The sequence below is a fragment of the Grammomys surdaster genome, unplaced genomic scaffold, assembly GCF_004785775.1.
Source record: "Grammomys surdaster isolate TR1022 unplaced genomic scaffold, NIH_TR_1.0 273, whole genome shotgun sequence".
Classification (NCBI taxonomy): domain Eukaryota; kingdom Metazoa; phylum Chordata; class Mammalia; order Rodentia; family Muridae; genus Grammomys; species Grammomys surdaster.
In genome coordinates, this window is record NW_021604714.1 from 3,084,105 (window position 1) to 3,106,331 (window position 22,227).

The 22,227-nt window shown below is 51.7% G+C and overlaps 1 protein-coding gene across 5 annotated transcripts in view; it reads right to left on the minus strand.

The window, feature by feature from the left end:
- Positions 1-20,062, minus strand: part of Col13a1 (collagen type XIII alpha 1 chain) — a 140,139-nt gene extending 120,077 nt beyond the window's left edge. For 4 of the 5 annotated variants that reach the window (XM_028776893.1, XM_028776894.1, XM_028776897.1 and 1 more), the window contains exons 1-2: positions 19,298-20,036; positions 2,295-2,364 (exon numbers count right to left, since the gene is read on the minus strand). In XM_028776893.1, the coding sequence (XP_028632726.1) occupies positions 2,295-2,364; positions 19,298-19,585 (358 nt within the window). In that variant the 5' untranslated portion in view covers positions 19,586-20,036. Of the gene's footprint in view, positions 1-2,294; positions 2,365-19,297 lie in introns of all 5 variants that reach the window. The other variant, XM_028776896.1, reaches the window with a different exon arrangement.
- Between the last annotated feature and the right edge of the window lie 2,165 nt (positions 20,063-22,227).

Sequence of the window (22,227 nt, forward strand, 5' to 3'; positions counted from 1 at the left end):
CATTTTTTTTTTAGCATCTTGAGAGAAGTTACCCCCCCCCCATATGAGATGCATACTGTCTGCACACAGTAGGTGCTCACCTGGAGACAGTGACAGGAATGGCTGTTAGGTAGAGTAGGTGTGAGATTCCTATCAAGGAAATTCTTTCACTATGGGCGGGATGCCTCTGCTTTCTCTAGTCAGCAGGGGCAGGTGACTACCATGGCCTTGAACATGCAGCCAACACTGCCCCCAATGCCAGGATATGGCAGTTTAGAAAAGAATTTTGGTGTATCATTGACAGACAAGAGACGGCTGGGGAAATTAGATGATGATGAAGATGCTGATGCTGATGCTGCTGATGCTGCTGATGCTTCGTGTCAGCCAAAGATAACAAAGTCAGATAACAAGCCCATTGATCTCTCCCACATATTTGCCGGGTGGCCTTTATCCTTGTTTCAAACAAAGCACCTGAGGTACAGAAAACATCACAACTCTGAAGGGGGCTACTCAGCTGGCAAAGGTCAGAGACAGAATTCAAACCTGATACCACTCTTGTCTAAGACAACAGACACAATCACACAGAACTTGCGTATCCCCAGAAACCTGCCCAGAGCCTATCACCCCACCATTACTGGTGCCTCAGCTCGTTAACCTTGGCAGCTCATGCATCTAGCAGAAAGCTTTCTTGGACGTCAGGGCCCAATCTCTTGAGCCCAGAGAGAAGAGCTGGCTTCCTAGGGCTCTGGACACCTTTTTAATTAATCCAGGCAAGCAGCTTGTGATGGGACCAGTGACCCTTATCACAGCCTCACATCTGGAGAGCACACCAGCCCATTCACACCTGGCCATCACAAACCTCCACTGCATGTATGTGTAGCAGGCTGGCTAGTTAGCACTGTCAGGTCTAGTGGGTTTAGAATCACGAAGGTGGGGAAGCGGGAATCTCTGGGTGTGTCTGTGAGGGCATTTCCAGAGTAACTCGGCTGATGAGGGTAGACCCTCCCTGGGCTTCATCCCACAGACTAGAGTGACTAAAAGAAGGGAAAGACAAAACGGCAAGCTGAGAACTGATCTTGCTCCCTCTCCGCTCTGCTGAGACATGACCGAGCAGTCACTGCTGCCACAGACAGGGACTGAGTCTGTGATCCTGCCTTGCCCGTCACGAGAGACTGTACTTCCTCCTACTGTGAGCCCAAACAAGCTCTTTGTCCCTTAAATTGCTTCTTGCCAGGTATGTGGTCACAGCAAGGGAAATGTCAAATAACATGTATCTGCCAGTCTCTCTTTCCTGGCTCACGGAACGTGTAGAGGGTTTCTAGAGGGTTCTGAAGCCAGGGGAGGACCTTTCCCAGAGCTCAGAGGCAGCCTTTCCAAGGGCCATTTGCCCTCCATAGTTACCCAAGAAGCTTCAGTGTGCACTAGGAGATCCTGAACAGGGCAAGGCCTCTAGCAATTACTTAAGTACGTCTCTCTGACTCTAAAATCTTTTTCTTTCTGTTCCTTCAAAGGGTTATAGCTCAGTCCAATTACTCAAGCAAACAGTGACAATTTACCATCTGTCATTAGCTTAATGAACATGGTCAGAAGCCTGAGGAGTCTTCAGACACACACTCACATACCAGTGTTTTTCACTGGTGACAGTGCACTTGAACCCAACACCAAATATGATGTGTGCAGTGAGCAGGCACTCTGCGCCCAGCTTTGAACATGGAGAGAGACCGTTGAGGAGTAGATTGTATAATAAGGTTCTGTGGCATCCTGGATCTACTCATGCAAGATCAGAAAACAGCCAAAGCAGAATTTGAATCCAGGCTACTATACTTTCAGCACCACAGGGCCATCCATCCATCCATCCATCCATCCATCCAGGTCACAGATATTCTAGTATACTTATGGCACCTTCAGAAACTAAAGGTACCACAGTGGTGTGCTATGCTGAGGCTCTGTATTTGCTGGGCTGATTTTTCCCTCGGCCTCTGTCATGAATTTCAGAACGTGATCACACCTACCAAACCGTATGCTTTCAACGTAATCACTTCAGAGACTGCCGGGTGTGCAGAGGAATTAATGAGTGGGTGTGGGCTGAGGTTAATGACTGGTGGATGGTGCATGCATGGGTGGAGGGGGAGAGGAATGGAAGAAAGGACGGATGGAGGGAAGGATGGAAGACAAGCAGCCGTATCCACGAGAAGATGTAAAGTACCAAATCAGAGGTGGTAGCCGAGCTGGACAGTAATACAAGGAGGACTTCTGAGAGGTGGTGCCTGGCCAAGATCGCCGATGTGACCTCACTCCTTTGCAGGGCTCCTTACCTGGTGGGCAGTTACATCCTGGAGACATCTTCGGGGCCTCTCGGCGCCTGCGTGAGTAGAACTTCCATTTCTGCACAAAAAGACAAAGAAAAATCATTAGGAGCTCATAAAGCTACAGCCTTGAAAATCCAGCATGGGGGATGAAGGGAAGTGCATGGGGAGGGGAGGGGCCAACCAAGGGATGCGGGGGTCAGGGGTCAAGGGGAGAAAGCCTGGCAGTTCATGGCCCTCCACGGCCCACATGAACAGTCCTGGCTCTCAAATGCTCCTCACGCAGAAGACAAGATACAAGATAAGGCTTCTCACGGTCACTGTAGTGTCTGATATCTACAGCAGGCTCTGCCTAGGGCCCTATAAACTAGTCACCTACTGTGACTTGATGGCACATGTCCCTTAGCTCCTGGCTATTGTTTTCCTCCCCCAGATGGGTACCTGGGCGGGGACAAAGCCTTCTGTTCTACTTGCCCCCACAAGGTTAGCCTAGGCAGGAGGACAAGGGTGGGTGATGGTGGGCTGGGGGCGCAGAGCAGCCCTAGAAACCCCTCTCCATCAAACCTCTTGCATCATGCTTTGGGATTGCAGAATCAATCGGGAAGACCCCAAGAGATGGGATACCTCAAACCCCAAGAAGCTCCGTGTGCATGGCAACAGTCAAACATGTTTGTACAAAATGGCTGTGCGCATGGTAGACTGCTTCTGGAGGTCAGTATGTGTGTGCCCTCTCTGTAGCGGGGAGTGTGCTGTGTGCTTTACCTGGGGCTCTTACGTGAGCCTTGTGTCTTAAGGTTTCCACTGCTGTGAGGAGCTGCCACAGTGAAGGCAGCTCTTAAAAAAAAAACATTTCATCGGGGCTGGCTTAAGGCTTGTTGAGGTTTGGTCTTTTGCTAGCGATTGTCATGCTAAGTATGGCCCCCAAGACCTGGAGTCTGTAAGTAGCCCCTGTGACCATGCCCCCAAGTTAATTCTAATGGCAAAAAAGGATGTCAATTCAGCTGGGCAGAAGAGACACAGATGGGGTTGAGGTTTCCCAGGCTTGGGGTTGGAAAAGAACCATGAGGAGAGAAGGCAGAAGGAGGGAGGAGAAGCCATCATGGGTTAGGAGTCAATAACAGTCCAGATAAAGCAGTAAATAATGACTCGGGGTTATCAATAGGAAAGTAGATCCAACAACATAGAGAGTGTGTGCCTTTCATCTGAGAACTTAATGAGCTAAGGCGGGGTAGAAACCCCGGGGTTGGTATTAAATAATTTTTAAAGGAGACTGTGTGCCACACTGAGCATAGCTTGAACATGCATTTGTATGTATGTGTATACGTATATGTACATGTACATATACATACATATACATATCTCCATCCTCAAAGCCTGACTACACAATGACATACCTCCTCCAACAAGGCCACATCTCCTGAAGTGCCACTCAATAATGGGCCAGGCATTCATATACATGAGTCTATGGGACCATTCCTATTTAAACCACCATACCTTGCTAGGAGGTCGGTCTGGGTAGCACAGGGAATGATTGAGGCCCCTCTGGAGACTCCATGTCTCCAGCTCTGCCGTTCACAGAACACACCATGTATTTCATAGACTTACACCAGCTCCACACTACAGCTGCTTCTGTCCTTGGTGGTCGTCCCACGGCCCTGGCATCTCCATGGGCCGCACCTTTACCAATGGCCTGGGCTCCCCTATGACCCCTTCAATCCTAGGGTCTCTACTACAACCGGGGCTGCGCCTTCACCGATGGCCTCTTCTGGCCTCTGCAGGTCGCCAGCCTTAGCTGCAATACTTGGCTCTGTGAATCCAGAAGCTGCCATGTTGCCAAGAGCAGCCATAAGCGGGTGACTCTAATGCATTCACTAAGTTTGCCTGCCAGGATGAAGTGCAGCCGTGGCCCCCTCTGGAGAGTCCCCAAAGACAATGCTGGCTCGTCCTAATCACTGCTACTTTCTCAGCTCTAGCTGAAGAGCTTCTACTGTCTCCGCAAAAAGAAGGTTTCACCTTAGTGGTGCTGGGCCTCTTGTTCATCCCAGCTGACCAGACACCAAAGAGACTCAGGTCAAAGTATCACATGAACAGCACTGACACAGGGTCTTTGAAGAACTCACACACTTCCCTCTGAAACTACCCAAGCTGGTCTCCACTGTCCACACTGGCATATCATTCTCTTCCGTGGCCCTCCCTCCACAGAACAGCCCCCAACAAGCCCACACAGAACAGCCCCCCAAAATCCCCCCACAGAACAGGCCCCCCCCAAACTCCCCCCACAGAACAGCCTCCCAAACTCCCCCCACAGAACAGCCCCCCAAACGCCCCCCACAGAACAGCCTCCCAAACTCCCCCCACAGAACAGTTTGTTGAGCTCAAGTATTCAACAGCTTTTTCAGCTCCAAGTTTCAAACTTCTTCCCCAAACAGCAGACCCCCACGCACCTGGTAACAATGTCTGTCCTGGTTTGCTTTGTATTGTGGTCAACATCTTGACGGAAGGCAACTTGTATAGGAAAGCCTTTACTTGTCATCATGAAGGGAAGGAAGTCAGGGCAGAAACTCAAGGTGGAACCCAGAGGCAGGAATGAAAGCAGAGACCCAGAGGCAGGAGCTGATGCAGAGGCCATGAAGGAGTGCTGTTCACTGGCTTGCTCTCCCTGGCTTGCTCAGCCTACTTTCTTATAGGACCCAGGACCACCAGCCCAGGGATGGCCACACCCACAATGAGCCTCCGCCACTGATCACTAATTGAGAAAATGGCTTACAGCTGAATCCCGTGGAGACATTTTCTCACTTGAGGCTCCTTCTTCTCTGATGACTTTAACTTGTGTCGAATTGACACAGGAAACCAGCCAGGACAGCTGGCTACCTTCCACCCCTCCCCACCTTGCAGAGGGTTTCCTTCCATTGGCTGATCGGCCCTCTGGGACGCGGAGTCTGGTGGTCGGTCCTTGTCCTCCTGACCCGGGGCGGTATTTACACACTTCTCCTCTGTGCACTCTCTGCACTTGGTTCCCAGGAAGCCACGCTTTCTACATTCCCATTCTTCCACTCTGGCCAGTCCTTCTCTTCCTCCTTTGCCAGTCCCATCTTGTCTACTCACTACCTAAATGTCTCACGCCACAGGGCCATGGTCGAGGGCCTGACCTTTGTCCTCTACACACTGGCTCTCCAAGACCTTGCCTGGTCTAAGATCTTCAATACTGTCTATGAATGCCCTAGCCAGTGTTCTATTGCTGTGAAGAGACACTATGGCCAAAGCAACTCTAGTAAAATAATTTCACTGGGGCCTTGAGTTTCAGAAGCTTAATCCATTATCATCGAAGGGAGCATGGTGACAAGCAGGCATGGTGCTAGAGAAATAACTGAGAGTTACATCCTGATCCAAAAGCGGGGGGCGGGGGGGGGAGGGGACAGGGGAGGAAGAGAGAGGGTGGGAGAGAGAGGGAGGAAGAGAGAAGGAGCACCTGGGCTTGGTGTGGGTTTTTGAACTCTCAAAGCCCACCCCCAGAGACACACTTCCTCCAACAAGGCCACACCTCCTAATCCTTCTAATCCTTTCAAACACTTCCATTCCCTGGGGACTAATAGATGAGCCTATGGGATCTATTCTTATTTAAACAACTATAATGATTATAGACAGTTCCATATCCACATCTCTAGCCTGAACCTTCCTCGGGGGCATATGATCAGCTGCTTTTCTGACAAGTGACTCTTTGACATCTTGGAAGAGGGTCCCAAGACCAAGCTCCCAGCCTGCAGCCTGTCCCTCTCATACATGCCCCATCAGAGCCAGCTCAGTTTGTCTCCCTGCCTCACTCAGCCAGCAAACACCTCCATCCTGACTTGTAGACACTGAGCATCAGAACCCTTTCCCCAACCCCAGTGCCACCGCTGGCTCCAGACACAACTGGACCCCAGTGACCTTGATAACCTTCTGCCCACACCCTAGATCCAACCTTGGCCCAGCACCCTCATTCTCAACCATTGCTAGAGCCACTATCTCTCCAGGCTTTCCCCTACCCCACGGCCTTTGCACTAGTGATTGCTCCCTTTCTGGAATGTTCTTTTTCTAGCTGTCCACCGGGTATGCTACTAATGAGATCGTCCTTGCTTCCTGTCTCCCTCCCTACTTCATTTTCTCTTTTACATTTTCCTCTCTCTCCTTTATTGCCTCCCCTCTGCCAACAGAAGGTCAATTCCACAGGAAGAGGAACCATATGTTCTGTGTTCCTCATCACCGTGGCCCAGGGCATACAACAGAGCCTAACATTCAGTAACCCCGGCTATTTACAAATCAGACTTCACAGTAAGCTTGACTCAGGCCCTGTTGCGGTGGGCTGTGACTCAGTCAGGTGCTGTGTGCCTGCCAACCCCTCTCAGATGGGAATGAGTGACCCAGGTCACCAAGGCACACCCTCTGGGTGGCCAGCATTGGTTGCTTAACCCCCTAGCTCTGGCCTCTTAGGTATCAGAGTTGGAGGCCCTAGTGAGAGAGGCCAGACTAAGGCTGGAGGTGGGTGGGGCACTCTGCAGTCCTAGTTGGAGGGTGGACTCCAGCACTCTACACAGAGGGGGCCCTTCTGCTCTCTTGGCTGGCAGCCAGGGCCTCCTGGAATGCCCTGTGTGGCCAGTGCTGAAACACCACCGGCCTGATGGGTCGCAGCAGCTATTAAAACACCGGTGTCAGTATCAAAGGGAAGATGCCAGGCAGCCACACGCTTCCCCAGAGCCTCAACTTGGGTTTAGGGGCCAGTCACTCCCTGTGTCCTAGCTCAGAACCCTTAAAGGGACCAGGCGCCTGCCCATCCCAGGCATCAGTTACACATGAATACAGATGGCAGCAGAGGGGAGGGAGGCCAGAGGCCCACTGTGACTGTCACTCCAGGGTTGGCCCTCAGGCAGAGGCTACAAAATAAGATGTCACCTCCTGTCAGTCACCCAGGTGCTGAGGTAGACAGTGCAGCAAGTATCAGGGATAATCACCAGGAGAGTGACACCTTCCTGTGTTAGGCTGTAGCTCAGTGGCATGAAGAAGCGTTTGCCTGGGCTATGCATGAGGTTGTGGTTTAAATCCTCTGCGCTAGAAAGAAAAATTAAAAAGCCAGGTATAGTAGGCGTATGTCTATAACTCTAGCACACAGAAGGTAGAGGCAGGAGGATCATTGCAAGTTGGAGGCTAGCCTGGGCTACAAGATGAGACTGTCCCACACAAGATGTCAACAAAACAAGAAAATGAAGTGGTTGGGACATAGCTCTGTTAGCAAAGTGCTAACATGTACACTGTTACACGAAACATGTACACATAACAGGCACGTACAGAACCCTGGGTTACATTTCCAGTAGACAATAGACTGGGTACAGTGGTCCACGCCTCTAACCCAAATACTCAGAAGTTCAAGATCACTCTCAGCTACATACCAAATTTGAAGACAACCTAAGCTACACAAAACTCTATCTCAAAAATAGTTTAGACACAGGAGACAGAACCAAGCTGTCTTTGTGATTTCAAAGCTAACCTGGTCTATAAAGGCAAGTTCCAGGTCATCTCTCAAAAAGATTTATTTATTTATTTATTTATTTATTTATTTGCACATTTTATTTATTTATTTATTTAGATTTTTCTTTTTGAGACAGGGTTTCTCTGTGTAGCCTTGGCTGTCCTGGAACTTACTCTAGACAAGGCTAGTCTCAAACTAATAGAGATCCCCTTGCCTCTGCCACCTAAGTATTGGGATAAAATGCATTCACCACCACCACCTGGCTAAATTTTTTTTAAACGACCCATATTAAGCAATCTACACTACCCACGATGATAAGCATTTTAGGAAAAAATGCCACATAATAATTAATTTTGATAAATAATTATATGGCCCCTACCAGCCCTTGGGACTACCTGGAGCGGGCACAGACTCCAGTGCACCATCTATTTGTTCTCTGTGGGGCTTTGCGGTATGGATAGGAGCGTGAGGTGAGGTGGTGAGGCTCGGCTTGTGGGTCCCACCCCAATCTCCCCATTAACAGTTCTCAGCAACAAATAAAACATCTGGGTTTCAATCCACTCAGCCATAAAGTGGGGGTGGCCTTAATTATCTGCTGCATCAACGGGACGGCAGAAAGGACAGGAGACAAGAGGAGACACTGGCCTTGGGGGATGTCTAGTTACTGCTCAGCAGGTGTGGTGTGAGCACCTGTCCGAGCTGACATGGGTCTACCTCTCCTGCCTGTCACATAGGGGCTAGTATACCCATACTACCCATGGGTACCAACGGGGTGCGTACTGACTGTCCTGGGCTTGTCATGGCCCTCCCCTCCCCTCCTGGGGAAAAGAAGAGGAAGATGACGCCCTGCCCATGGTCCTCCTGTTAACTCTAGGTGTCAGAAGAGAAAATGGCCGTGGACAAGACCCAGTTAGGCATCTCTCTAATCTTCCTTCGGGACCTGGTCCCTGTGGCTTTGGGCTAGGCCTGGGCTGGACCCGGGCAGTATCCACAGTGAAGAGCAGAGGCTCAAACCAGCAGCCCAAAGCCAGCTGTGTAGCCCAATCCCAGAACAGCATGGGGTGGGGGTGGGGAACAGAAGAGGGCTTGGGAGGGAGAGGCACAAAAGATGGCGGGGGAGGGGCACAGAAAAGGGACTAGAAAGGGACTGGCCCACGAGCGGCTGCAAGCCCTGGGGCTACAGCCGATCTGCTAGCTGGGTGAAATCAAAGCAGAGGAAACTCAGACACCCACACACCCACCCACACCCACTCAACCCCAAACAGACTCGCCCAGGCCACTCCAGGACTGGGAAACCACAAGGAGCTCAAAGAATTGTCTTCCTCCCTCCAGTCTGTATAAGAGCTGGGTGCCTGATCACGGATGATGGACTCCAGGGCTGGGAGGCTGGGCACAAGGGTCTCTGGGTGCTGGGGGCAGCCTCTTCCTAAGCTCATGAAAGGGAGCTAGCTGCCTTGTACCTGTGTGTGAGAGCATTCCAGACTTGATACAGGGAAGTCCTTCCGTCTAGCTAACCCAAGGTCTGCCTGCTGCCTCTGGGGAGTCAAGGAGCTATGTAGGTCCTGCATCTGGCTGTGAGTTGTCTGTGGAATGTCTTGACATGGGTGTGCAGCACCTCAGGGACCCAGAGAGATGAAGCCAGGCCACTGAGGGGCAGGTCTAGGGACAAGGGTCCTGGATGGGGGAGCTGAGACTGCTTTTCATGACCCCCCTTTTCTCCCTTCCCCATGCAGGAAGGGACTGGGGTGCATCTATATTCTTTGCAAAATAGTCAGAATCAAGTGGACCCAGAGGCGGGCCCTGGGGAGCTGATACAGAGTGACACAAGACCGTCCACAACCCCATTGTTAGCATGGCTGTAGCTGAGAAGAGTGAGTGGTCAGGAGCTAATCACAGACCGAGTGGCTGGGAGGCAGCCGACCAGGTGAGGGCACTGGGGATGACTGGAAGCCAGCACCGTGTCAGGCTTCTCAGAAACTGCGAAAACTTCTTGTGTAGTCATTCGTTCGGCAGATCTCACAACCCATTTCACAAGCAGGAAACTGAGGCACAGAGGGTTAAGTAAGAGGGTCAGACTAGAACCCAGGAAGCCTGACTTGGAGCCCATGTCTATCCATGTCTATGATAGAGGGAGATAAAATATCTGTTAGCCAAATACCAGGAGCGTCTCAAAACACATTCACTCTGTGTGAGTGATTGTGTGTGTATGATATATATGTACATATTACGTATATATTACATATTACATATGTACATATATATGTATGCATGTATGTTTGTGCATATGAGTGTGTGTATATATATATATGTATGTTTATACATGTGGGTGAGTATGTGTAAATGTGTGTAGGCATGTATGTTTGTACATATGGGTGTGTATATATACATGTGTGTACATATGTCTATATATGACTGTGTATATATGTGCATGCATGTTTGTACATATGAATATGTCTATGTATGTGTACATATGAGTGCATGCATTTATATATGTATGCATGTATGTTTATACATGAGTATGCATGTATGTGTGTATGTATGTATAAATATATATATACAAGTGTATATGTGTATATGTGTACACACGTATGTATGTATGAATGCATGTGTATTTGTATGTACATATGTGTGTGATTATGTGTATATGCATATATATATGTGTGTGTGTGTGAATGTGTATATGTGTGTGTGTAGGCACGAGTACACGTGCAAGAGTATAAAAGACCACAGGCTAACATAAGAGGGGTTCCCAATTGTTTTCTAACTTATTTTTTTATGGGAGGTCTTTTGTTGGACTTGGGGTTCACTGACTTGGTTAGGGTGGCTAGGCAGAGGCTCTAGGGGATCTGTCTATTTCCAGTCACCCAGGGCTATTGTTACAGACACATGCCATCATGTCTGGCTTTAACACAACAACAACAACAACAACAACAACAACAGACAGACAAACATGGCTGCTGAGCAGCCATGCTTTCTTGGCAGGCGCTTCACTGACTGAGCTGTCTCCCGGCTCCTATCTTTTAAGTCTAGGAAGAGCCCTTGTAGGTGATACTCTTATGATTATCACCCCCATTCTAGAGAGGTGCATCTCAAGGCACAGAGAGGTCTATTGACTTCCTTGAGCTCACACAGCCCAGCTGGACTTGAACCCAAGCATCTGTGAGTCATGTCTGGGATGAGGGCGATGGGGCTTAACTGTATCAGCTGTGACAGGATGTGGCTATAAGGATTCGTGTGGAGTGAGCGGGTGAGTTAGGAACAGACCTGGGCGGCGCAGTGATGGGGGAAGAAAGAAACAGGTCTGAGGGAGGCTGGAGGCCAGGTGATCACAGAGGAGCGTCCTGTGTAAGGAAGCAAGGCCCCTCTCCCTCTGGTTAACTTTACATGCTCGCCATCCATGCTGCGAATTGGTGGTGGCAGGTGGCAGGTGGCAGAAGGGTCTGGAGCTCTGACAAGATGAAGGACACATTCCAAGTGAGATCTGACCAATCCTGGAAGTAGTCATAAGTCCTAATATATAATATAAGGTAGTGAACTCCCCATCGAAGGGAGAATGTAAGCCTGAGAACCAAGGCTGCTGTGAGGATTCCAAATATAGCCCAAGGCGTCTTTCCTTTTCCATGTGAAACTTGGGATGGGGTGGCCTGGAGGCAGCAGACTCTTGGGCCTCCCAGGTAGCCATTCCTTCTTCAAGGCCAAGGAATCTTATCACTGGTCCAGAGGGCAAGGGAAGAGAGGTCCCAGTGAGCTCCTGTTTACCCATTCTCTTCAGCATCCTTGTCTCTATAAGCCATCCAATCAGAGCCTGACTCTCTGCAGCCGCCCTGGGAGAACACCCAGATTTCAGCTGATAACCATGACTGGACTCTCAGGGGATGTCAGAGGCCCAGGACTGCAGCTGGGGCATCCAGGCCTCTCTGTGGTAGCTTACACACCAGGTAAAAATGAGACTGCCTGGGGTGGCTGACAGGCAGGGAGAGTCTGAGAAAGGAGAGACAGGAGGAGGGAGAAGACAGGGAGGTGAAGGCAGAAAGACCAGGCTGCCTTCCTTAGAGGTCATTGAGGCTGGGGTTGGGTCAGGAAAGGAAGGGGCTAAAAAGACCCATCCGGCATGGACTCCAGCCACATGGGGTTTCCCAGAGCCCCACAATAGCCTCCAGAAGAGAGAAAGGAGTCTAGTGTTCCCCAGGAGGCTGGGCCTGCCTCTCTCAGGCAGTTCTGCCCCTTTTGTGCCCAAGTGCAGGGCCTCGGGACGCAGCTGCCAGCAGCCCCCTTCTGAGTGTTCCTAACCTAGTTCAGCCCTCCCCAGCCCTGGGCCTCAGTTTCCCCTGAGGGAGCCTGTTTACTCCCCTCACTGGCTGAGGAAAGACCAGCTGCTCAGGCTACATGCAGAGAGAGAGACAGAGACACACACAGAGAGACAGACAGAGAGAGTCAGAGAGAGAGACAGAGAGACAATCGGAACTGGGAATGTGGCTCCGGCCATCGGGCAGCCCACACTTGTGATACAGCAGTTCTTAGTGTGAGCAGTAAGAACCCACCCTCGCAGAGCCCAGCACGGCCGAGGTCAGGACAAGGTGAAGACTCTCCTAAGGATCTTCCTTACCAAGGCTAGAACGAAGAAATAGCGCCCGTGGAGCCATTCCTATGATGGCCAGTAACAAGCCAGGAGCCAAGCCAGTTCAGTCCAGCCTCTCCTCTGTAGGGGCCAGAGCCGGCTGAGCACCTCCCTAGACTTCGTGAGGCAGGCACACGCTAGTGGCTGCGCTGTCTAGTCACTGCTATTCACGAGCCATGTGACCCTGAGCAAGTCACGTGACCTCTGTGGGCTTCCACTTCCCGCTCGTCTCTGAAAAAGGAATGACGAACTCAGAAAACACACGCAGGATTGCAGCACTGCTTCCGGGGATCGGTAGATGCAAAGCTCTGAACAGCGAGTGCCAGGTCCACAATAAGTCCCCAATAAATGTAGCTATACATGCGGAGGTTAGCTGCGTCGTCTGTCTAGTCACCCTTGACGTGGGGTAGCGGGGGCCAGTGGCTACACAGTCAGCACAACTGGATGATTTCATCCGATCAACCGTCATCTCCGGGCAGAGGGCTCTGCCATCTGTATTTTTCTAATCAGGATCCCGAGGTTCGCCCAACTAGTGGCTGAGGGCCCTGTGAGGCCAAATTCTGCACCCCTCCTCCACCCCCCGGAAAATGTTGCCAAGCAGCCTGGAAAGGAGTAGATGGAACACTTGACCTTTGGGGCTGGGGGTCAAAGGTGAAGATATCCAGCTACTCCATGCAGGTAGAACTGATCATGATCCCCAACCTCCAGTCAGGGCCAGGCATGCTGCCCGAATACGGTACCCTTGGCTGACTGCTATGAAGTTCCTCTCCCAGGACACTGGGAGCAAATGCTAAGCCACAGCCGGGGCTGGAAGTATGCGAGCCTCAGTTGGCCAAAACATTTCCCTCAGCTTCTAGCAAGATGCGGAACCACAGTGGGGAGAGCTCAGTTGCTAAAGTGGTGTTGTAAGCATGAGAACCTGAGATCAGACACAGGGACTGGGTGTGGGGTATGTGTGCTTGTAATCCCAGCGGAGGTGGAAGCGGAAGTGGGAGTGGAAGCGGAAGCGGAGGCTGAGGCAGGAAGATCCCAGCAGATCACGAGCCAGTCAGCCTAGCCTACTTGGCAAGTTCCAAGTCAGTGAGAGATCCTGCGACACACCCAATACACACACACACACACACACACACACACACACACCCCTGAGGAATGACAGGCTGCCCTCTTATCTCCATACATGTATAAACCTGCATACACATGTACACACACATGTGATCAATTGATTGGTGAAATCTGCCTACCACTTCCAAAGTCCCAGACCATGATCAATAACAAGCCTGGAGACTAATGAGTCTCTGGCCCTAATGAGTCTTCCTAGGTTGTGTGGACAAACGGAGAGACAGGACATTTAAAGGTTATGCAGAGGAGGACACCTGGCCCATGTGGCTGGGGCTAAGTCACAGATGGCCGGTAGATTTTTCCTTGTGTATTGGCTTCAACAGGCTGAGGGTATAGCCTGGTGTCCTGGATTGGAGAAGGACTGAGAGGTCTGACCAGACTCAGGGAGAGCTAATCACTGAGTGATTAGTAATGTCTGCCACCATTGAGCAGAGAAGTCAGGGAAGCCATGTGCTATGTCTGCTTTTGCTTTCTCTGCGCTAAATGTCATTTTAGGCCTATCCAGGAAGTGCCCCTGGGGCAAGTCAGAGAGGAAAGGGAGTTCTCATGGCTTCAGAGATCTCTCCAGAGGACACTGAGAAGAATCTAGAAGGATGTGGAGTAAGGGGGAAAGACATCTTCCTGCAAGTGACCAATAGGACTTTGTTCTGACACTTTGACTTCCTGCCATCCCCTGCATGGGCTGCCTACCCAGTGAGCCTTCATTCTGCCTGGACTTACCTGAGAAGTCTCTGCACAGAGACTGTGACAGCTCTCCCTGACTTAATCCAGCCTAATAAACTTGCTATTTAAAACAGAACCAAACTTCAGGTCATGAAATGGCTCCCTTCACATTGGGTGTTGACTCTTGCTAGCTCTCCAAAGCTTCCTGGAGAATAGCTACAAGACTCAAGGCCCTGCAAAGCTTGATGGGAAAGCATCCTGTGATCAATGGGCCATGTCTGCTGAGAACCCTGGAACTGGGGCTAGGCATACATGTAACCAATGATCCACATGACCACCAATGACCCACCAATGAGCTAGTAGTTACCTGGAGAACAGAGAGGGTACCACGGAAGAACAAACTTCCTGAATCTCTCCAATAGGATCCTTTGATGCTGGTAGAGGAGAATCTTCTGGTCTTTTCTTCCCATCGCAGAATGCAGAGCGAGGGCCCCAGGCATATCCCCCCCCCACACACACACACATACACACAAAGGGAGGCATGATTTGGGACGGACTCAGTGGTATGCTGGGCTTTGTTTGAGGATCCCTAAGACCTGTCCTGAGGCTCAGCTGTCAGGTACCCAGGACACTGCGGCACAGGCAACCCACCCTGTGACACAGCCTGCTCCGTTCACAGCCCACCTCTCAGTCCACAGCCTAGTGTATTAATCTTTCTGCCACTGCTTTGATCTCTCCTCTCAATAGCCCACTAAAAGGTTCCTGTACACATACCCTATAGACGAGAGACATTCTCATAAACGGGTCTTTCTAGGGGTGTGAGGTGGGGGATGTCTGCTGGCACTCTGTTAACATCTTATCCTGGAAGTTTCTACTACTTCCTTTCCCAGGGATTCCCCAAGGTGGAAGAAATGAGTCACAGGGAACGGGAGGGTGGGTCATCGACACTGGTCTCTTTATCTATACAGTGGGGTAGGATAGTGGCAGGCACTGCAGAGTGGGGAGGATGGGAGGTGCCATCCTGGTCATATATGTGGCCTTGGTGCATCCTATGAGCCACTCTAAGGGACAATACAGCAAGGGTACTGGGAACAGTATTGTAACTGGGGTGGGAGCCTATCTGGCTTCCCTCAGAGTCCACAGGCCAGGGGCTGCAGGACACTGCCCCACCCCTAGCCTCCAAGCTGAATTTGGCTGTTTTTAATCTCAATCCTGCCTCCCCTCCCCAACTCCCTTTACCCCTCTCTCCCCTACCTCCTGCCCAGTCTAGCCTAGGTGTCATCTGATTTTCTCCATTTGGGACATTCCAGTTTCTTTCTTCACAGCAAGGAAACCAACTGTCAGGCAGCTGGAGTGCTCATTAAGGGTCCCACACCACAGAGAGGCGCTGGCAGGAAATCAAACCCAACCTCCCATCCCCAGGTCTTCTCCTAGTGGTGACCCAAACACCAGTATCCGGGAGCCCCTCGGATCTGACCTTCCTCACTTCTACCCAAATGTCCTTTCCTACTGGGTCCTTTTGCTTGGCCTACCCTGCCAGCCCCCTCCTTCTCAGACCTACAAACCCAGTCTCTGTCTTCTGCATACTTCTGTGTCACCCTGGATTTCAGGGGACTGGCAGATCACCACACAGGACCCTTCTGAAGTCCCTCTCTCCTCTTTTAAGGAGAGGCTCAGGTTCATCTGCTCCAGGAATTGCTACCCCAGGATGCTGGAGCCCTTCTCTGGGGCATCATCACCTCCTGTTGGTTGGGCCATTCCTTCATGCATCTTGCTGTCTACCACCTCCTGAGGGTCTCACAGCAGTCCCAGAGTGCACTTGGAGCCCGGATTTAGCAGCCAAGAAACCTAACTGCAGGGGGTGATGAGGCCCATTCTAGGCCCCCCAGCAGCAGGGGATTTAATCTTAGTCTCTCAAGTTTCTAGCTCCCTGAGTCAACATAAGGGCGGGGATTCCCCAACCCTTTCACAAATCTGTTCTAAAATAAAACTACATGGCCCTTTCTCTCTCATCCTGGTCTAGCCTCATCCACTTTTTTTTTTTCGAGACAGAGTTTCTCTGTGTAGTTCTGGCTGTCCTGGAACTCACTCTGTAGACCAGGCTGGCCTTGAACTCAGAAATCCGCCTGCCTCTACCTCCCAAGTGCTGGGATTAAAGGCGTGCGCCACCACCGCCCGGCCCACTTTTATTTTTTTTTAGTTAAAATTATTCATCATCACTGTGTGTGCATACAGGTGCTCTAGCTTCAGTCTGTATACACATGCACTCCTGTGCTAGAATATAAGTAAGTCTGTGGGTTCTGATTAAACTCCGGTCCTGAGGCTGGTGCAGTAAGCCCTCCCACCCACTGAGCCCTCCCATCAGGGCTCACCCTCTCCTGTCTTGTTCTTTGCTTAGACGTGGGGGAATAACCCTGGGGAAGGAGAGACAAAGGGTAGGTCCAGCTCTAGTTTCTCTGAAGACACTTCCACAGACTCCACAGCTGCCTACTGTGTTTAATCTTAACCTGACTGAATCAAGTAAAGCCTAGAAGATCTGTGAGAGTAATTCTGGAAAGGGTTAAATTAATACAGAAGAGCCTGCCAGAGCTGCACCTGCAGCTGGAAGGACGCAGAGAGTTGTTCTGGCCCTTCCTACCAGAAACACTGAAACCTCCAAACCGTGAGCCAACGTAAGCCCTTCTCTCCAGTGTTGTTCTGGGCACGCTAGTTTTTGTCACAGTGACAAGAAACTCCGCTGCCCAGCCAGTCACCAGCTCCCCTGTCTGCCAAGTGCTTTCCGTGAGACTAGAGTGCCTGACGGACTCCAGTTTGGTTTTTTTATTTAATTCCAATAGAATAAGTCACATAGGTTAGTGATTACTGTATGAGACCAGGTGACCTTTGAGTGCCCCTCCAGCAGCCCCCTAGACTGCAGACCCTGTATTTGCCAGATTCTGTGACAGGAAGCTCCCTCCAACACCCCCAGACGACTGCCTCCAGGTGTCCTCACCCCCGGCAGCTACCAAGTCCACTGTAGCCCTGTCCCCAACATCTCCCCCAGCCATGGTCCCAAACAGCGTCCTGTCGCCTTAATTCCCATTTGAGGGACATAAACATTTTCCATTAAGTCCTTTGGTAGCTCCCCATTTCGCCATCTAGCGGTCTCTTAGGCCCTTGTTGACCTGCATCTAGCCCTGACTTCAACTATGCCATCTCCCCAGTTCCCATCACATCATTCACGTCATTCTCAGACCCAAGTCAGCCCCGCCCCCACCTCTAGCTCCATCCTCCAGAACCTGTTTCCTGGGTGGTGGGGGAGTTGTCTTAGCACAAAGCCTGGTGCTCACCCCCTTGTACCAGGCAAACTCCTATTCACGCCGGGTCTTGCCCTGAACATCACTTCCTCAGGAAGCCTACCTTATGCTGTATAGAAGACATTTCCTGGCCAATTTTCCTCCATTATTGTAACGTTTCCCTCCAGACATGGTGTCTACTCATTTTCTTTCTATGTCCCACTCAAGTTCCGGAAGACTGAAGTGTAAGTTCCGGAAGACTGAAGTGTTCCCCAGGGGCAGTTGTCCCCCACCCCTCCTTCTGCAGCTAGCTCTCAGCAATGGTTATGGGGTAGAGGCTTAGCTCTAACACTGGATGTCATCATATAGCCCCGAACAACCTACTGCCCATCTCAAGAACTCAATTTTTCCCCTCTGTAAAACGAGACTACTTCTGATCATTTTTGGGGTGCTTCTCAGTTCTAGAGGCCAAGGTCAAAACAGTCAGGAGGGTAAACACGAGCTTCTGGTTGAAGCAGGGAACTCTACATGAGAGACAAACGGGAGGCCTGGAGACCCAGCACAGGGAGGGGTGGATGCATAAGAGGAAGTGTTTGCCACCCTCATCACGGTCCACACGGTGCCCTTCCCCGACTCAGCCAACTAGCCAGAGCCCAAGCCCAGGGAACTGTGGGGCCTGACTGAGCGTTCTTAGTTCTGTCCAGTCATGGCAATGGGCTGTAGCAGCAGGCATAGAACACCCACTATGCTGTGGCCTGTGACTTCCCCCATGGGGCCATCTAGGGAATTACTATAAAAGAAGCACCCCAGAGAAACCTAACTGCAGAAGACCCAACCTTGTTAGATCTGGCTAACACTTGCCATCGTTCTGTAAGCTCAGAGAGGTTAACACTATGTGTTCCAGTTTGCACAGCATCCAAATAAATCCCAAGCTGGGTACAAAAGCCCAGAGCTGCTTGCTGGCTTTTCAGCTGCACCCGTTTGGTTGTCTCCCACACACCTCCCACTGTGCGGTACAGATTCTCTTCGGCCGCCAGCCCACTCCATCTTGTGGTGCTCTGCTTTCCCTCCTTATCTCCCACACCCACACTCCGCCCCACTGGAGTCTGCGTTTCCCGCTTCCCCAGGGAGGATGCCACTGCCATGCCCACCCTCAGGATCCACCCAGCGAAGACACACATTAGTAACTTGTGATCTACCTGGGAAGAAGGACATTTAGGGACAAGAAGAAAGAGCTGCATCCTTTTCCCAGTTGCAGGGATGGAGTTAAGACCATTTCAGAGGCCACAGCCGGAAGGACCATAGGTTAACGGGACCCTGAGGAGAACGGAGCCTGGCAATTCAAACTTGGGCCCCAGGGGCCAGAAACAGCAAACGGACTAGCAAAGTGCAATCCGCGTCAGAAACTGTCCCTTTACGTCCTTAAATGGCTCACTCTCTTGTCCTGCTTCCAAATGTGACCATAAAAACCAGACAGCACCCACCCTCGTGGAGCGGACAGGACCACCAGAGGCCCCGCAAGCGCTCCCCAGACTCTTTCATGCAACTAGCCCAGGCGGCCTCTGCGCACCTTTTGCGCGCCCTGCTTTCCTCCACCTGACCGCCGCGCGTGTAGGGCGCCCCCAGCGCAAGACCCCAGTGTCTCCGGGAGCTGGGAGGTCCCGCGTACGCCCATCTCTGGCAGCTCAGCGGCGATGCCTGCCCACAGTTCTAGTACAGGCAACCTGGGCGAGCGTGTAAAAGAGCGCCAGCCCGCACCGGCTCCTGAAGTCCCGGGACTGCGCGAGGGGGCGCCTCGGGGTGGGGATAAAAGGCAGCAACAAAGGGCACAAACCTCGTCCAGCAGTTGGTTGACTCGTCCCAAAATAACTTTCTCCATCTGCTGCTCCCCGCGCTCCGCTTCCAGGCGCAACACTCTGGCCTGCAGCTCGGCGGTCCGAAAGTGGGCGAGCAGGCTGAGCGCCAGCGAGCACAACGCCAGAGCCAGCAGTCCGCAGCACCCAGGGCTCGGCAGCCTAGCGCACTGCTCAGCCAGCGCCACTGTCCCGGGCCCTGGCGCGCCCAGCTCCCCGGGGCCGCGGTTGCCAGAGGCTGCCGCTTTGCGGGCGCGCTCCGCCACCATCCCCTCACGTCTTGAGAGCCAATAAATAAATAAATAGAATAAATAAAAAGGAGATCCAAGAGGCGCGATCCAAACTGAGAGGCAAGGGGAAAGGGGGCTAGCGTGGCTAGAGGACGTCCCTTTCCTTTGCTCGCCAAAGAGGACCGAAAATCAGCAGTCGGAGTGGGGGGGGGGGCAGCCAAGAGCCACCAGCAGACGCGATCGGGGTACTCCAAAGTAAGAAAAAAGTTATTTCGAAGAATGTCCCAAATCCGGAGATCTGGCCCCGCTCCCTGCTTTTTCCCTTCTCGCCTCTGCAGAGTCCTCGGGCTGGTGCGACGCTCGGGATCCTTCTGGGTGTTTTGTGTCTCCGGGGAGAGCGGGTGTCAGTCCCCGGGCGAAGGGGCGCACATGCAGGGCCCCATGGGCAGAGGTGGGTCGTGGCTGCAGCGAGCCGCACTGGGGCCGATTCCGGCGCCTCTGTAACTTGACACAGCCGGCGCGGCCGCGCGGATCGGATGAGCGCCGGGCGCTACTTCCCAAACTAATCTCCCGCGCCCCTCCCTCGCCCTCCTCCCGCTCCTCCTCCGCCTCCTGCGGGGCCGCGGCTGGGGTTTGTTTATTTATGCAAAGTCGCCTGGGATGGGGGGCGTGGTGTGTGGGGGCCCGCAGACCTCGGTAGCCCCCGTCCCGGGCTCCTGGTGCCCTTTGAAGTGACACTTGGGGTTATTTATAGGCGAGGAGGGGGTGTGGGGTGGAGCGGGAGGCTACACGCCTCTTCCTTTCCAGAGATTCACACTCAAGATCTCAAAGACATAGGGACCCGGAATCATAGCACCCTGCTTTCCCAGGGACTCGGGGATCCTCCTGGCACCCAATACACCGCACCACAGCACTCCCCTTTCCCAGGGCCTCAGGAACCCTCTGGCAACCTGTTGAATCACTGTCAGGGCGCCTGCATGGTCCTGTATGTCCCGAATTGGGAGATCTGACTACAGCAGACACTCTCTCCATCACTGGTTTCTATCCAGGGCTCCGCTCTTTGCAGGTGTCTGTCTCTAGTGGGACCATGCCACCAACCACGGATTCACTCAGAGTAGAAAACCCAGGGGCAGCGATATCGACGCCCCTTTTCTCTTTCAGGACTAGATCTAAAGAACTACAGAACAGAAATTCATCAAGGGTCACGCCCACCGCCCAGGTTTATCCTAGAATGTCCAACAGGCGCGGGGGTGGGGGTGGGGTTCTTATTTATGTTGATCTGAGACCCATCTCAGACTAGACGACCTAGGAGTGCAAGCCATCAAAGGCGGGCAATTCTCATACACTCACACTCCGTCTCCCCTTACCCCCCTCAAAGCTAAGCCTAAACCGCCTGCGTGGCTTCCTCGTCTGTAGAAGAGCTAGTGACCTTTGGGTATTCTGCATTTGGTATTTTCCTCTTTTTTTTTTTTTTAACCTGCCCGGCTACTACAAGTGACCTCTGTCAGTAGAATTCTTATTTCCTTGTGTCTCTAGACATTCCTGCAAAGGAGGCTGAAGCATCGGGCAGGGGAGGGTAGGCTGGCCCTTGAACTGTGAATCAGAAGTGTGTGTGGGTGGGGGTGTGTGACAGAGGTGTGGGAGTGAGCGTCCTTTCCTAGTACCAAAGCAAACTTTACATTTTGCGTGTTGACCAGTGAGAAGGAGCTTTACATGCAATGCAAACGTTAGTGTGTCGTGCACATCTACGGAATGGGAGCTTGTCATACAAGTTCTAATGTAGACTTAGTGTGAGACTGACTGCTAGGTAGTTAGATACCACGGAGAACTACAGGGCTAGAAAGCAATGCTGCGGACAGGGCTGCTGCCCAGGAAGTCTCAGTGTCAATATTTCCTTGACGTGTCTCATTAACAAACAGGCCTCTGGGGCCCCAACCTGGTGGTCAAGGGATATCTGCTCCCAGCACGAATGCCTGAGAACACAGTGCCATTCAGGACCACGAGGGGGCGCCAGAGAGTTTCTCGGCTGCAGGAAATTGAGCGAGTTGAGGCTTCTTCAACACCTTGTCCCCCGGTCAGTCTGAAAGGTGGCTTGAACTGAGGTGTTCAAGTCACTGAGCTGACGCGGCAAAACTGAAACCATTTGGGGCTGCAGTATTTTTGAGATTGGGGTTTCAAGGCTCAGGTAGCCTTGGTATGGTAGCCTGAGCTGAGCCCAGCAATGGAAAAAAAAAATGTCGAAACCCAAGGCTCTGAGAGACTCCATGCAGTAAGAAAAACCAACGAAAAAAAAGCCCTTTTCCAACAGTGGGTTTAAAATAAACCAGGTGAAGGGGTACGAATCTGTAATCCCAGCACTTGGGAGACAGAGGCAGGAGGATGGTAAATTCCAGGTCATTCATGGCTACATGGTGAGTTTGAGGGCAGCGTGGGCTATATGAGATTGTTCCCAAGAAAAGCTAAATAAATAAAATGGGCTTATAATAAAGGATCTAGATTATTTTCAGAAGGATTTAAAGAAGAGGTGACTGTAAAGCAAACAGAAGGCACTTAGTAAGTAAGGAGCATCTCATAGGAGTTCGTGGCTGCTGGTGCTGACTGACACACACACCCCTGCTCCCTCCTCCATCTACAGAATGGCAACAAATTGGACCCAGGAGGACAAGATAATATCAGCTTCC